The following is a 16,065-nucleotide window of genomic DNA, read 5'->3' on the forward strand; positions in this document are numbered from 1 at the left end:
GAAAATCTAAACACCATATGCATTGCTTGTTGTTTGTTTCCAAAGTTACTCTCTGGGTTATAGGCCTTAATGTCCAATATCAAATTATAGCAAAGCTACACAAGTCCTGTCTGGTCCTGTATATTATTTTTCCTCAGGTCAGAGTGTGCAGCTCTGCCACTCACACTGAAGTGTTCTGTCCAGTCAACAGTTCTGAGAAGTGATAAACAAAGCCTGGCCTTGCTGTAGTGTAACATCCAACACACGCAGAGTGAGAGGGTGAGGAGTTATGAAGCAGTGTAGTGAAAAGAACATCATTTGTTGGGATCTTGCCTGGGATATTTTTTGGAGGATTGGAAAATATTGTCCTTCCATTTTTCTTTTCCAACCGTAGAGCTGAATCATAGGCAACATGAATAACTGCCAAACATGTGGGCAGATAGGAGGAGCCTGACCGGATAGAAATCATCAAAGCAGTTCAGGAAAAAAACCCAAACCATTTGTAAACTTGCTAATGTAATGTGGATACCAGTTGAAATTGCCCAAAGGCTCTAATCGTATAATGCTAAATACCAGGCCTATTTTATGCTATGCACCCGAGATAAACATGTCTTCTAATGTTTAGCTGACTTCTTTCTAATAACCACTAAATGTAGACAATATTATTGGTTCATCAAGTAGAATATTACACTTTAACTCTACTTTATACTGTAATTTGAAAAAGAGTGGCTTTCTGCTTGAGAAAGTGGAGAACATCAACCTTAAAAATCCGCTTTTTGAATTTAAGAGTCAACACACTAAAAATAAGTCCACAGACAATAAATCTAAACAATAATCTTGGAAATGATCTCCAATTATTACAAAAAAATCTGGGTCTATGCGGAGTTGCATTTAAGACATGGAACTTCAGACAGAGAGGTATATAAAGCATGGAGGGAACCCCAAAAAGCATTTATTAGAAACATGAGGGTATTTATAGTAAAATCTGTTTTGATTTTTTCCTGAGGGCTTATTTGCACAAAAGTAAAACTGAGTGGTTGTCACCTCATCTGGTTGCCCACCATGCACCTTTAGTGACATAGTAAAACAAGGCCTTAATCTTTTCATCACCATTAACCTCATTCACTTCTAGAAATGTTTACAAATGTATGTATTCACTGAATTCAATACACTTAGGGAACATCATAGAGACGTTTCTGTCATACCAACATAGATTCAAACGGCAATCCCATTAGTAAAGAGTTTTCATATTTCATTTCATTTCATATTTGATTTATTTGCTCATTTCAGTGTATGGTTTCAACACCACAATACACAACAAAAAATATTTTCTCATAATGCTGAAACACTGTTCATGAGCAAAAAGGAGCAGGAAGAAGAAAACTTATAATACCTGCCCCCCTTTTCCTATAACACAAGAAACTGTTTAACAGAATAAGATGGCTAACCTGTTGTTTCCTCGTTCTTTCACAAAACAAAAACGAGATCAAAAATATAGAAACAATCAAATACAATCAGTTAGATTAACTCAATACAGTCATAATTTCTCAGAACCTTTTCTTTATACATTCTTTTAAATTGAATCATACTTGAGCAGCATTTTTAAATGATTATCGAGAGAATTCCATGATTTAACTCCATTTACTGAGATACACATTTGTTTTAATGTAGTGCGTGCAAGTGGGCCTTTTAAAATTAAGAATGTTTTTTTCTCTGTGTTGCATATTTTTTGTGCGCGTCCTCGACGGTACAAGCATGTGACTGCGCGTGCCCGCTGAGGCAGGGGGAGGGGGCGGGGCCAGTGATCCTCCACGGTGATTGTCTGAGTGTCTCCTCTCGCAACCTCTCACCAGCGTGGCACTATCTTTGAAGAACAGCCCGACGAATGGGCCGATTTAGCGGATGAAAGCTTATTATTATTATTTTTATTTTTTTATACTAAATCTACACAGCGAGTTCTTGTATGTAACTCGAGGATTAACAGGTAAATATAATTGAAAACTGGTGGGATTTTAGTTGTTTCCTCGACGGGGCCCGGATACTCCTTGATATCGATAGAGAGACTCAACTCAGGTCGTTTCGTCCTGACATGGACACAGGAACTGTACCAGAAAAGAAAAGGTAAGGCTATATGGTTGTTTACAAACCGACTTAACTTAACGACTACGGGCTCTGCATTGAATTAACATCCCTTCATTGTGTTGCTATTGTGGGCTTTATTTCAAAGTTAACCTTTTAGTTTAGCATGTTTTTCGACAGAGAATTGCGTGAACGAGCGACGCTGTTATCGTTAGCAGGCGGCTAGCACAGCTAACTAGCTAACTGTCATAAAGATGATGAGGACTGTCGCGTATTAAAGGACACAGCGTATCTGACTGGTGTTTTTTATTTGTTATTAACCTTCATTAAAAGTATTTCGACATGCATGTGAAGTCAAGCCGACAGTGGCAGCTACACGGTTGTGTTTGTGATCGGTGTAGAGACATCCTAAGTTTTATGTTTGCTAACCTTTGTTTTGAATTTGCTCTTGTTTTGGTTGATGTCAGGTCGTGTAATGTTTTTAATGTGTGGGAATTGACAGTTTTCTGGGAAAGTTGCCAGAGCTCATGTGAGCAGCTGGATCTGGGCGTCAAGTTTCTGATGAAATGTTTGAGGGTTTGATGGTGAAGCTGCTTTGAATTGTCTCAAGCTGACAAACGTAGTACAGATACAGGCAACGCATGATAGTGTTTATTTGTATAACTTTGTTGGGAGTAGTCAGTGGTTGCTTTTCAAAAACGTTTTCACCCACTGAACTTGCTTTTCTCCCGCATTGTTTACACGTTTTTTAAACCAAGACTCAGTTTCATGTTTATTTCCGAGAAACTAATTCAGAGAAGTGTTCTGAAAATCATTGAAGCCATGATAGGATATGAGTAAGACAACACCAGGTTGCTTTATCTAGCATGAAAGACACACACACACACACACACACACACACACACACAGGTAATAAGACATTTTAGAAACCCGTAGTTACCATAGAGAGAAGTGGTGTGTAAGTCAGTCAGGTCATTGAGTAAAATAGTTTATCAAGTCTGGCAGGACTGTTCATGGACTTGATGTGTAGGTATTGGGGCCACCCAAACTAACCACTAGGCCACTGATGACCCTTTAAGCTGATTTTTGACACATTTGTGTGAAAACACAGTAAAAAGTATTTTGCTGGAGAATAGGAACATTTTCCCGTGCATGCTCAGACTCTTAGCTGCAGTAATGATCGGGTCATTTCTTTCATTTAAAAATAAATTAAACATGCAGATGACGAACTTGTCCTCAGATCTGTCCTATTTTGGATAAATAAATAAAAAAAAGACACCCACTTTCCTAAGTGGGTGCTGGATCTAGAACCGAAAAGTTATGTCGAATCAAAAAAACGACAGCTTTAGAGAGACAGGAAATGTTAGGAGGTGAGAGAGTGGGGATGACATGCAGCAAAGGGCAGAGGTGGGATTTGAACCCACGGTTAAGGGCTGTAGCCTCTGTACATGGGGCGCTCGTTATAAAAGTTCACTGGGGACTTTGTGATAGCTGTACATTTTTGCATTAAAATAATTTTGTTGGTTTAGAGCAACAGTTTAGAGACTCATATGCTAGTTATCAGATCCTGGTGTAAAAAGTTCATATTGTCTTAACATTTCAAATACAGAGGGTGCACTTCTATTTTTTTCAACAATATATCAAGATACAAGAGGCTTGACAAAACAATAACAGGTGTTTAATTTGTTAGTTTAAGTGGAATATTACTTTTGGATCGATTATTCAACATGGGCCCTGTGTGTTACATCCTGTTTGTGTTGTTGTCGATGTTCTTTTTAACTTGTCGTCACGGTTTGGAGAAAAACAATCAGATTTGTGGACTCAGAGTTAAGAAAAGTGATTTGCCTGTAGCTCTTGTGCCATACCAATTTAAATTCAGCACTCTGTCCAGTGTAGGTCTAGTTAAGGAGTCAAAACATTTTTTTTCTGGTGTCAACTTTAAAAAAAGAAAAAGAAAGGAAATCCGAAGTTGTGGCCTGGTTTGATTCAGACTTGGCTCGTCTCTGTGAGGTGCCTTGGTATTATTTCTGTCTCATCTCTTAATCACCCAGGCTTGACGTCAATAGGAGTGGCCAACTGTGTGTACAGAATCATTGGCTGCAGTTTGCAGCCTGCCCTGAGACACTCAAGTACAATACCCACTTGTGTGAGGCTAGTTTGAACTTGAAAAACAAACTTGCAAGTGCAGGGCATCGGTATGTTTTGTCTGTGCACACATTTTTCTTGATTTATGTTTTGTGATTTTGTGACTCTCGTTTGAACAAGCAATACGATCACAGCTTTTCCTCTATCAAGCGTTTCTGTGTTCAGAAAAATGCAGAGTGATGTGTTTCAGGTTTAAAACAGAAAGGAAACAGTTGGAAACGTCTTAGCTGTAATTGTGAGGACTGACGAAGGAAGCAACAGTGCAAGGAAGGAAATATGAAAACAATACCTCCATAAATCATGTTTTCAGCATAATGCACATTTCAGAATGTTGTAAGTTGACTTTTTCATACATGAATGTGGACTCATAACTGAACTTAAGAGGTATGGACTTGGCCTCTGTCTTTATTAGTGATGTTTGTTAATGTTTATTCATGTTTATTAATGGTGTTCCTGACACGGTGTTGAATTTCCAAAAGTAGCATTAAGGTCCTGCTGAAGAAAATCCATTTTTGAAATTCAGTGATAGCTAAGTTTTGCCTTCATCTCAGTAAACATGTTAAAAGGCGAGAGGTGAGCAGTGTAGAGGAAGTTTATAACTTTGAATGTTGTCTAAATGTATAAGCCGAGCTCTTTGCATTAATAAGATTAGAGGTCTAAAGTCTTTCCCTTGCGATGAGTTATAAAGATGCTTTAAGGATTATTCTTTTTGACTCATGGTCGTGACTCTTAATTCCCTGCTGCTCCTGTCCTGTAGAGTACACTCTCCTCCTGTGTCCTTTTAAGTGTCTAACGTACTACTCACTGTGTGGGTTAAAGGTAAACAAAGGCCCTTTGAGTCACAGGCTGTAAATTGCTTTGTCAGAAGTGACGTTCGGGTGGATGAAGAAATTCACCTGCCAAGTATATTTTTTACTGGCCAAAATAATCAATTATGTTTTGGTGTCGCATACACCTTTGTTACAGTCCATTTAAATCGCGGATTGGATAATTTTATCAGATCAGGAAATTGAGAAATTATAAATATATTTGCTCGCCTTTTTTTTTGGTAGTAGTGTCACACTGCCCAGACCCCCCTGCTCCCCTCTGGACCCTCCTGCATTACAACCTTACAACCTCAAAACAAAAATTAATCTGAGAATAATTGACCTGCTTTAATTCACAAAAACACGTTTTTAATCTCTTATCTTAGCACTGGCAATGTTAAACACTTAATATAAGCAAACTGTTCATTATTGGACGTGTGTGTATCTCTGACTGCTCCTGACGCGCGTGTTGGAAAAGTGGAACGTGCATTTAGCGTGTGCTATATATTCAGTGTTTATATGTGTATCCCCGTGATGCTCCGTCATATAGCCACCAGAAAGAGGGAACAGGAGAAAGTAGTTAACACTTAATTTGCAGCATAGTTTTCATACATGACTGTTGGGTAAAACATTTACACTCCCTGTGGTGTGCCTTCTGAAATGTACTCGCCAAACGGAAACTCTACCAGCATTTGGCGCTTTGCGGGTGTTAACTATGGACTCTTAGTCATAATTAAGCGGATTGTCTTGTTTGCTTTTGTGAGTTATACAGAGGCATCGGGAACATGAGACTGTTTCATAAGCAGTTAAAATCTCATCTTAGTAGGTTTTAGTGAGAAACAAGCTTAAATACTTTTCGCTGGATAAACTCATTCCCTGCAGACTCGCATTGCAGCTGGTCTGAATGAATCCTCCAGTCAGTCGGTCATACAGAGTCACTCTTATCTAAAGGTAGTATTTAAAACTCTCCAAAGTCCCCTTTTATCATTGAACACACTTCAGAGATGAAGCCTTCTATTAGGCAACACACAGAAAGTTTTAGGAAGTACAATTCTTAGTTGGTTTGAGTAAGATTTGTACAATCCACACTGGGTGAGTTGAAGCTGGAAATGAGCATTGGCTGTCTGCAAACACTCAAAGCATACTCTGTTATTAAAGGATATGAAAGGCTGTTTATGACACAGGTCTTATGTGATTACTGCATGCTGTATATACAACAAGCTTTGACAGCTTTACAGTCTATGATAACCAAGGGTAAGATGTTTTCTAGTTAATAAGATGTGCAACATCTGCTTCTAAAGAATAAGGTTGTATTTATAAGGGTAGCTGTTCATGTCATGGCAGAGGGGGGTTAACCAGGATGTAAACATGTTTATTTCCCCTCATAAGTTGTGCATTTAATATAGGGTTTTTTGTGAAATGACTCACTTGGTGCTTGTTCTCATTCTATTTGACATGGCACTATTTTTATGCCTCTGTCTGTGTTGCTTTACATTTTGGTATCCAAAGTTTGCCACTTGTGAATGTGCTTTCATGTGGATTGCATTTAATGAATTGTTGTGGGTCCGTTCCAGGAGTCGAGTCTGAATATTCTCTCACAGTTATTATCTTAGTTTTCAGATTTACTAGTCCCCCCTGCTACATTTCAGCAGCCTTTGCATCATCACAGCCACATGGCCCATACAAACACAAAACAAATCAAGCGAAGCTGAAAAGACCACAGACTGATGAAAGCCATTCAGGCTAACAGAATTTCATGGCTGTAAAACACGTCTATTACCATCATGGCTTTTGCCCTGATGGTAGTAGCCCTGCAGGCTGATATTGTTGTATGTTTTTATGTCAGGGTGAATTGTTGCCGCTGATGGACAGGATCCATCGAAGATATCAAACCTTTTTTATTACACAGTTCTTTTATTTAGTTTGCTACAATGCTGCTCTCAATAATGTAACTTCATGTTTTCTATATTATTAACACACTAAGGCTTCATTAGTCTGTCCGAAAAGCTTTAATTTCAGCATAGACAGCCCACGGTTCAATGTATCTCGTTTTTTTGGTCACAGTTTTAAAGTTTTATTCTGACGGCACGGGCTGTTGGTGTTTTTTTGGTATGCCATTCTTTGGTGTTTCAGACAATTTTTACAAGAACAGCAAGGGGTTAAAAAATATTTGTATTTATTCCTAAAGTATTTCTGTATTTTACTTTTAAGCAGAACAACTTATCTTTTTATAGACATTTTATAGACACATGGTGTACGGTGGTGTATAGTCTTCGTAAAAAAGAAAACAGGGTTGAAGTCGTGCCATGTAGACCCACTGTGCAAATAGGAAGACAAAACTAAATGTATTCAGGCTATATATTTTCACCACTTTCTCTTCCTTGTCCTTATGCTCCTTATCCCAGCGCATGGGCTCACAGCACACACAAACAGAGCCATTTCAGAGATCAATCAAATGCATGGAAGCTCATTTTACGCATTGTACGAAAACTGAAAAGCCGCAATTTACAAGCGCACATTGAAACGGGGACGCCGTACTGAGCGGTTTATTATGATATGAATTGTTGCATCTCTTATTTCAGCAGAGCATTTCTTTGCTTTTCCTCCCATTCTGCACACAGTTTTAGTTGTGTTGTTTCTTTGGACTGGATTACATAACAGATGAGATTATTTACTCTCACACTAAACAGAGCTGACAGATAGTGAGAACATTTCTCTATGGAAATAGGTCAGCGCCTGGTAACTAAAACAAGCCACTCTGGTAACCCTAGAGTGATTTGTATTGTACATTGTTTTCTCTTACCCTCCAATCCACTTGTTCATTATCGTTTTTTTTTTTTTCATAGCAGCACTCATTCTTATTAGAAAAAAAACAAAACAAAGTGTAATTAATTAAACGGCAAACTACGCAGGGAGGCATGTGGAGCAGGGCGCTGCAGGGCATGCATGGCCATGTGCATTAGTGTTATGTAACAGTGGCCTCTCTGCTGGCCTTTGTTTTAACGTCAAGGGATCTGTTTTGTTTTCATTGCATATTTCATGTTAAAGAAGGAATGCTGATTTCTCGGGGTTAGAAAGTTTATAAATAGTCATTGTGGGTAGGATAGCTAAAATTCCACTTTTTAAATCATGCCGTACAGTCTTGTATTCCACTGAAATCACAAAAGTGAGTACAAAGCATTATTTTCAAAAGATGTATACATTGCTTTGAATTTCTATATACACTTTGCTGTCTGTCATGTTGAATCCAGTCATCTATCTTCTTTTTTTACCTATGGAGAACCACGGCTTAGCCTTATTTAAACAGGATTTGCATAAGGTCATGTGACATGATGGGATCCAGTGCCTACAAAGGAATTGTGTCTGTCATTAGCTCATCAGAAGCTTAGCCAGTAGCCTAATAAGAGGACTCTGTCACTGGGTTTCCAGTGTACTATATCTTTTAAATCATTTGTGGTCTTTTGATTCTTCTAACATAGTTTAGGTTGGTCGTCAGCCCACACTGAAGTGGACTTGAAAACAGATGTGTCGATACAAATCAGGACTTGTTGCATAATACTATGATCAGATGGTCCACAGGGCTGAGAGAGGATAATGTAAATGTTTGTACATGTGTATTGACTAATGGTCAAACATGAGTGCAGTGTATACAATAGGGCTTGTTTGGATTGAGTACACATAAACGTCTAACAGGAGGAGGCTTTTTGTTTCTTGTTAACTTAATTAAACATAGACGTGCAGACATTTTTGTTATTGTTTAAGATTTCTTTCACTTAAGGTTATATTATTAAAAGTTTATGTCAGTACTTTGAACACTCTCCTGTGCTCATTAAAACCTCATTCATAGTTATTATTCTTAAGCTTATGTAATGTCCACACTCAGGGCTCATTGTGAAATTATTTTTTTTTCAAACCTGAATGCTTCCCTAAACCTCTCTGCATTATGAAAAATCTGTGTGCAGCTCTGCAAGATGAATTGGTACACTGCCAGCTACATTTATTTAACTGGTCAATTTTCTTGTTTTAGATCCATAAATAACAACATGGCCTCGGTCCATGCTGTAAGTGCATAACAGATCAATTTCGATTAGGTGTACATTTCAAAGCCAAGGGCTTTTGGTCTGCAGTCTTTTTGTTGTTATTCAAGTTCAGTGTTATTTCAAAGCATTCATGGTCACAAGGTTGTGCTCTGTGAGAGAGATTAAAGTCTCCTGCTGCCGTCAGGATAGATATTGCAATTATGTGAAACACTTGGCCAGACTATTTATGTGAGTGGTCCTGCGAGTTTCACAAACACAATCCAGTGCTTGCTTAGCTTAAAAGCAACGTTTTTTTCCCGGTTCAAGTTGACTGAGTGAGAGTCCATTAAGAAGAGCTTGGATAACTGCCTTGATAAATTCTTGGTCTTGAGTGGAGAGCGAGAACACACAGTAAGAAGGAAGCTCGTGTAAAATAACAGAAAATGCATCCAAAGTTATTTTGTCCTGTTAGTCGAAGGTGTCCAGAAGTCAGTGTTGTTCTGTGCACTCTGTGTTAGTGCCAGTTTGATCATACCCCTCCTCGTCCACCGGTTCAGCCAGGCTCATAAATGTCACGATGATTTGTATGGCAGTGTAGCTTGGCTGTGCACCAACAGACAGACAGGAGAATCCATGCCTGGCCATCTAGCCAATTGCTCTGAGGGGCTGGTCTCCTCGTCTTTTGGTCAGAAGCCAATAAGATGGTTGCAGACAGCCATGTATGTAAATTAGTCTGTCGGGATACAGACAGCAGACTCCAGCTGCTGCAGCAGCCCCAGTGATAGACTCTGTACACACTCTCAGTCAGGGAGGAGGGATGTCAGAGCTTGTAGTGTGCATAGTTGGATCCAAATCAGTTTGTGACCAGTCTGGCGCTGATCTTTCACCTCCTGTCTCCCGCAGAGTGAGCGCCGAGCGGAGAAAGGAGAAGTCGAGGGATGCAGCGCGATGTCGGCGTGGGAAGGAATCAGAGGTGTTCTACGAGCTGGCCCAGGAGCTGCCCCTGCCCCACAGCATCCGCTCCAGCCTCGACAAGGCGTCAATAATGAGGCTCACTATCAGTTACTTGCGCATGAGGAAACTGCTCAGCACAGGTCAGTATCTGTTGTTTGACCTTTAAGTGAAAAGTTACCTTACCTACAGAGTCTTCAAGTGTGTGTAAAGTCTTAATTTATAGAGTGTAAGTAGGTAAATTCAGAGTTGAAAACAAGTGAGCAGAGCCTACGATGCTGCGGAAATTTGAAGAAAACAGCGGAAGATGGTTAAACACTGAGTCAGACTCTCTGGGAAATTGACTGACACATACACAGATATAGATCCCTCTGCAGATATGCATGTGGTTACAGCATAGTGTCTGTGTTTAGCAGTGTTCTTCCCCGAAACATGTCAATTTGGAACAGGACCATTGATGTCCCAGTTTTGTTCAGGCTTTTCTTTTCTTTCTCTACCTTTTTTTTTTATTTTTCTCTCTCTCATTTCCTTCTCTGTTATCTCCTCCAGATGAGCCAATGGCAGAGGAACAAACAGAGCTTGATGAGCAGCTAAACAGCTCCTACCTGAAGGCTCTGGAGGGTTTTCTCATGGTGCTGTCTGAAGACGGAGATATGGTCTATATGTCCGAGAATGTCAACAAGTGCCTGGGGTTGGCACAGGTTGGTGTGTTTTGACCAGCTGTGTGTGGGCAATAGAGAGAGTGTGACTGTGATCACTAACAGATTTAAGAGGCAAAAGATTTTCATGTAGGACACAAGTTTACCTAAACATGATGCCTTTTGTGAAAATGAAAATGTCCCTGCAGGATATCGACCAAAACTAACATAAAGTATTTACGTTGTCTCCCTCTCTGCTGCAGTTTGACCTGACAGGACACAGTGTGTTTGACTTCATACATCCCTGTGACCAAGAGGAGCTGAGAGAGATGCTGGTCCACAGAACAGGTGAGAGACAACAACTGGGAGCTGCTGCACTTAATAAGACCTCACGAAAGGAAAGAGAAAGATGGCAATGCTCCATTAAACACAGATTTACTCAGATTAACTCTTAACTGGCAGATTTAGACTACAACATTGTCAAAACAGTTTTTTCACTTCAGTTGTGAGGTGTAAGTTATTAGAGTCGTCTTGTTTTCACTCAACGTTTCTAGAACAGTCGCTGCATTACTGGATCATTTCCTGTTTTTCTTCCACAACTGAACGTTTCTCTCTTTGTGTGTTTATGTGTTTCTTCTTATTTATGTCTTCTGAAATGTTCTTCATAACATCATTTCTCTTGAATGGCTGATGATTTGAAGCCACATCAGGTTTTCTTGTCAGGCACTGCACTCAGTCATTTTGAACTTACATTATCTAAGCCACAACGAGTGGCTGCTCCACTTCCTTTATTTCCCCTGTTGAACATAACCACAGTGCAGAGCCTTTACAGCTAAATAGCTGCTCTAAATGCAAATATGAACTGTTGGCGACAACACAACACAGTGTAAAAAAGAAGAAGTTGTAATGGGCAGCTTTGAAATGACAACATAAGAAACTAGTTTCCTCTTTCACTGTGTGACACACGTCCTACTCATGTGATTTCAGGCTCCAAAAAGGCAAAGGAACCAAGCACAGAACGCAGCTTCTTCCTCCGAATGAAATGCACCCTCACAAGCAGAGGCCGCACTGTCAATGTCAAATCAGCCACATGGAAGGTAGGCAGCAGGCTTGATGACAGTTCACTTTAGAATGATTTATAATAATTGAATTATTAATGTTAAGCATTTTCATGTGTAATATGTGTTTTAACACTGGTTTTGTTAGGGAAGCCGACATTTAATACATTCAGACTAAAAAGCAGCACTAATGATATCTGTTTCGGTTCATAGGGGATCAATACATCTGCAGTAAATCAATGAAAAGTGAAATGGAGCGTCATGCTAGTCTTGATATAATTGAACTAATCAGTCATTTTAATTGATGTAGGGACGTTTAGAAAAAAATAAATGAAATTTGTCATGAACTTATAGCATGATGGGAAACTTGAATGATTAACAAATTAACTATGATATGCTTCAAACATCACCTTATGACTTCAAAGACTTGTTTTTCTTGTTAAGTTGACACTTGCACATAAACATTGTGGACGTATAGATGAAGTTAACAATATGAGTCTTTACTTTCTGCTCAAATTGTAGCATCCTCCTCCTCCTCCACTCTTTGCAGGTGCTCCAGTGCTCGGGTCACGTCCAGGTATACGACAGCCACACTGAGGAGACTTCCAATGAGCAGATGGAGCCGCCTTTCCCCTACTTGGTTCTGATCTGTGACCCCATCCCTCACCCCTCCAACATCGAGGTCCCCCTGGACACCAAGACCTTCCTCAGCCGCCACACAATGGACATGAAGTTCACGTACTGTGACGAGAGGTGAGTTTCTCTCTGCTAGTGAATATAATATGCTCAACGTAGTACTCACTGAATTAGGACTAGCATAGTCAAACAGAGCCACCTAGTGGTCAGTTTTTACACTACAAGTCCTTTACTCGCCCTAATCTGTTATTTGCTTAATTTATAGATGTATATATTTTTTTAATGTTTAAGGATCACTGAGCTCATGGGTTATGATCCAGAGGAGCTGTTGAACCGTTCTGTGTATGAGTACTATCATGCTCTGGACTCAGACCATCTCACAAAGACTCACCACAACTGTAAGCATTACACTGCTTAATGTTTAGGGATTGATTTAATTTACTAACTTACAGTCTCAATAAATGACAGCAGTGATTTTCCCCAATATGTCTTAATCTGTTTTAAGTTTTTTTTTTTTCTCTTTAATGTTAGTGTTTGCAAAGGGCCAGGTCACCACAGGCCAGTACCGGATGTTGGCTAAGAGGGGAGGCTTTGTGTGGGTGGAAACCCAAGCCACTGTGATCTACAACAACAAGAACTCTCAGCCACAGTGTGTCGTCTGTGTCAACTTTGTGCTCAGGTACTAAAACAAGCTGTTAAAAAAAAAAACAAATGTGAAATTTTTGGAAGTTTCGGTATTCAATTTCATTATTCTACAAAATCCTCTGTTAACGGACTCTAACAGCTGCATTACTTTGTTGCAGTGGCATCCAGGAGGAGAAACTCATCTTCTCTTTGGAGCAGACTGAGGATGTGAAGTCGATAAAAGAGGAGCAGCAGCAGGAGGAAGAAAAGGCTGATGTCGAGAGCAGCCAGTCAGACATTTCTCCAACCCCACAGAAAGAGGAGGAGAAGAAGCCTGAGCTGGATGGGGTCAATCTGTTCACACCAACAGTAGAGGTCCAGCCGCTGCCCAGCCTGTATGACCAGCTAAAAGAAGAGCCTGAGGCCCTCACCCTGCTAGCACCTGCCGCCGGAGACACAATCATCTCCCTGGACTTCAGCTGCCCTGGTTTGTGCTCATATACACACGTTTAGACCCCCCCCCCCCCCCCCCCCCAAAAAAAAGGTTAATGTCCTGCATGAACCCATTTTGACTTCCCTCTGTCTTCTGGTTCAGATTCAGAGATCCAGCTGCTGAAGGAAGTCCCTCTCTACAATGATGTCATGCTTCCCTCCACCAGTGACAAGCTGGCCCTGCCTCTCTCTCCTCTGCCGTCCAGTGAGCCTCTCCTTGTCAACAGCACCTCTAAGGATGCAAAAGCTGAGACCTACACAGCAGCCTCATCCTCTACAGAGACCAGCCACAGCTCCTCAGAGGTAAGACAGGGGCCAAAACTGTTATTTTTTTTGTTGCAGTGGAGGTGATCAGCTTTATTATCCACTAACTACTCTGTATTGAGAGGGGGGTTGACCTGTGACTTCTGTTCTCTTAAGGCTGGCAGTCCATTGGATTTTTGTTTCCCCATGGATTCGGAGATGAGCTCAGATTTCAAACTAGACTTGGTAGAGAAGCTGTTTGCCATTGATCCAGAGCCCAAGACCCCCTTCAACACACAGGTAATTATGTCAGCAGATTCTGTAGAACTGCATTAACTGCATTTAAATCAAAGTCATTCATGCTCAATAAGACTGAGATTCTCTCTGTATAGTGATTTACCCATTTTCTTTCTTGAAGGCAATGGAAGGATTAGATCTGGAGATGTTGGCGCCCTACATCCCAATGGACGATGACTTCCAGCTGCGCAGTCTGAGCCCAGATGAGCCTCTGTCCTGTGGACCAGTCAAAGCCCTTGAGAGTCCTCCAGTCAGCGTCGCAAAGGACATCCACAGCTATCCCAGTTCCCCATTCAGTGCACCAAACAGCCGCACCGCTTCACCAGCTCCACCTGAGCCAGTAAACGCCCCTCATTTTGCCAGCATCATTTCCAAGAGGTACATTTTTATTGTTAGAGTAGTGCATATTTGTTGCTGTCTTATGTAGGTACTTTGATAAGCTAATTATTTTTTACCGTGCTGCAGGACCCCACAAGTGGACAAAGAAGTGTCTCTTAGGACCCTGGCAGCTCAGAACACACAGCGTAAACGAAAACTGGGCGACTTAAAACAGATGATTGGACAGGTTAGTCTTCTACATCTGCCCAAGCATTGGTTTATATATATACCACTTTACTGATGGTGAGTTTGAGTGTTTGTTTTTGATCATCATTCCAGGGAGCTCTGCCCCCCGAACAACTGGAGCAGGGCAAGAAGCTGAAGCCCTCAGAGTCGGAAACAACTACCACCATACTTCTGCTGCCTTCAGGTGATCAAACTCATTCTGTAATACATTTTTTCCGGATGTTGGGGTGCAGGGTTTGGCTCAGTGGTTAGAGCGTGTGCCCCATGTACAGAGGCTATATTAATCATTCCAACAGCCATGAAACATGAAATCAACAGAAGCATAACTGTTATTTATATATTTTTTTTAGATATGGCGTGTCGTCTGCTGGGTAGCACGTCAGAAGGCTCCAGTTCCCCTTTCACCCTGCCACAGCTCACCCGCTACGACTGCGAGGTCAACGCCCCCTTACAGGGTCGTCAGTACCTGCTGCAGGGGGAGGAGCTGCTGCGCGCTCTGGACCACGTCAACTGAGTCAAAGCTTAGCTTGCTCACTGCTGAACTATACTGGACACTACAATTTCTCCCCTCTCCAAGACCCCCACCTAACCCCACCCCTCTACCCCTTATTTATGTATGTGTATGAGTTTGACTTTAGTTTGGCTGCTGTTTGTGCACATCATGTGATATCTGCAGCATTCCACCGTGACAAACACCATAGCAGCATCTGGGTTTTTGGTGCAAGGGATTCAGGCATCATGAGATGTCCAATTGTTGTCCTATTTTTTTTTTTTTGTCTCTCCTCCGGGGAGTCTCTCAGCACACAGCGCCTCTACATGTGACCCTCTTCCAGCAGGTCACCACAGAACTGCCAGCAGTGTATTGTAAGCTTCAGTCGCACAATTTATATTTTCTTAAAAAGATAAATATTACCAGCAATATATATTAAGCCTTTTTAAAGTCATTTTAATGGGATTTGAACAATTTTATTTTTCCCTCCCATACTTGTATGTTGTAGTACTCGTACCTAACCAGATGTCTTTAGTCCAGAAGTATGAACATGTTGTTTAAACCTTAAACGGTTTTAATGTTTATCTCCATTTAATAGATATACGTCTTTGAGATAAATGCATTTAATTGTGTAGCAGTCCAGTACATGTCACTGTATTACTTTACTGTAAGTGTGCTACTGTACATATACCAGGAACATTTTAATGTTCTCACTTTGACTTCACAGCTTTGACTCTTACTCTCACGCCAAGAGTAACTTCATCTTCTGTTGCTTCTCTTCATGCACTATTGGATTTTTTCTTTTAACATCAAGTGAACTTGTGTTTTTGGTTTTAAATGTGTGACATACTCGAAACAGTCAGTTAACATAAGAGGGATCTCAGTGCTCCATATTTGACCCGTGATCATCATCAGGAGTCATCAGACTCGTTTGCTCAGTTAATGGTAGTCAGGTTCAAACCATTGATCCGTAACATATTGTTGGGTCTCTCATGCTTCTTGTTGCTGTCTAACATTAAATGGCTTTAATAAAGTGCATTGTTT

General features: G+C 40.6%; 1 protein-coding gene across 1 annotated transcript; it reads left to right on the plus strand.

Annotated features, from left to right (window-relative positions):
- Positions 1–1,800: 1,800 nt before the first annotated feature.
- On the plus strand, positions 1,801–16,057 carry hif1aa (hypoxia inducible factor 1 subunit alpha a). The gene is made up of 15 exons (XM_020645249.3): positions 1,801–2,100; positions 9,932–10,122; positions 10,529–10,680; positions 10,881–10,965; positions 11,605–11,714; positions 12,226–12,428; positions 12,603–12,709; positions 12,843–12,990; positions 13,115–13,422; positions 13,531–13,730; positions 13,848–13,970; positions 14,089–14,345; positions 14,433–14,532; positions 14,625–14,715; positions 14,882–16,057. Exons 1-15 carry the CDS (start codon positions 2,069–2,071, stop codon positions 15,043–15,045), a joined length of 2,271 nt encoding a protein of 756 aa, XP_020500905.2. The 5' UTR covers positions 1,801–2,068; the 3' UTR covers positions 15,046–16,057.
- The last annotated feature ends 8 nt before the right edge of the window (positions 16,058–16,065 follow it).

The sequence above is a fragment of the Labrus bergylta genome, chromosome 18, assembly GCF_963930695.1.
Source record: "Labrus bergylta chromosome 18, fLabBer1.1, whole genome shotgun sequence".
Classification (NCBI taxonomy): Eukaryota; Metazoa; Chordata; class Actinopteri; order Labriformes; family Labridae; genus Labrus; species Labrus bergylta.

Bases quoted from the DNA above. Each gene is read 5' to 3' on its own strand.
- hif1aa (XM_020645249.3), top strand. From the start codon at position 2,069: ATGGACACAGGAACTGTACCAGAAAAGAAAAG. The intron at 10,123-10,528 runs GTCAGTATCTGT...TATCTCCTCCAG, and splicing joins GAGGAAACTGCTCAGCACAG to ATGAGCCAATGGCAGAGGAA. The intron at 10,966-11,604 runs GTGAGAGACAAC...ATGTGATTTCAG, and splicing joins GATGCTGGTCCACAGAACAG to GCTCCAAAAAGGCAAAGGAA.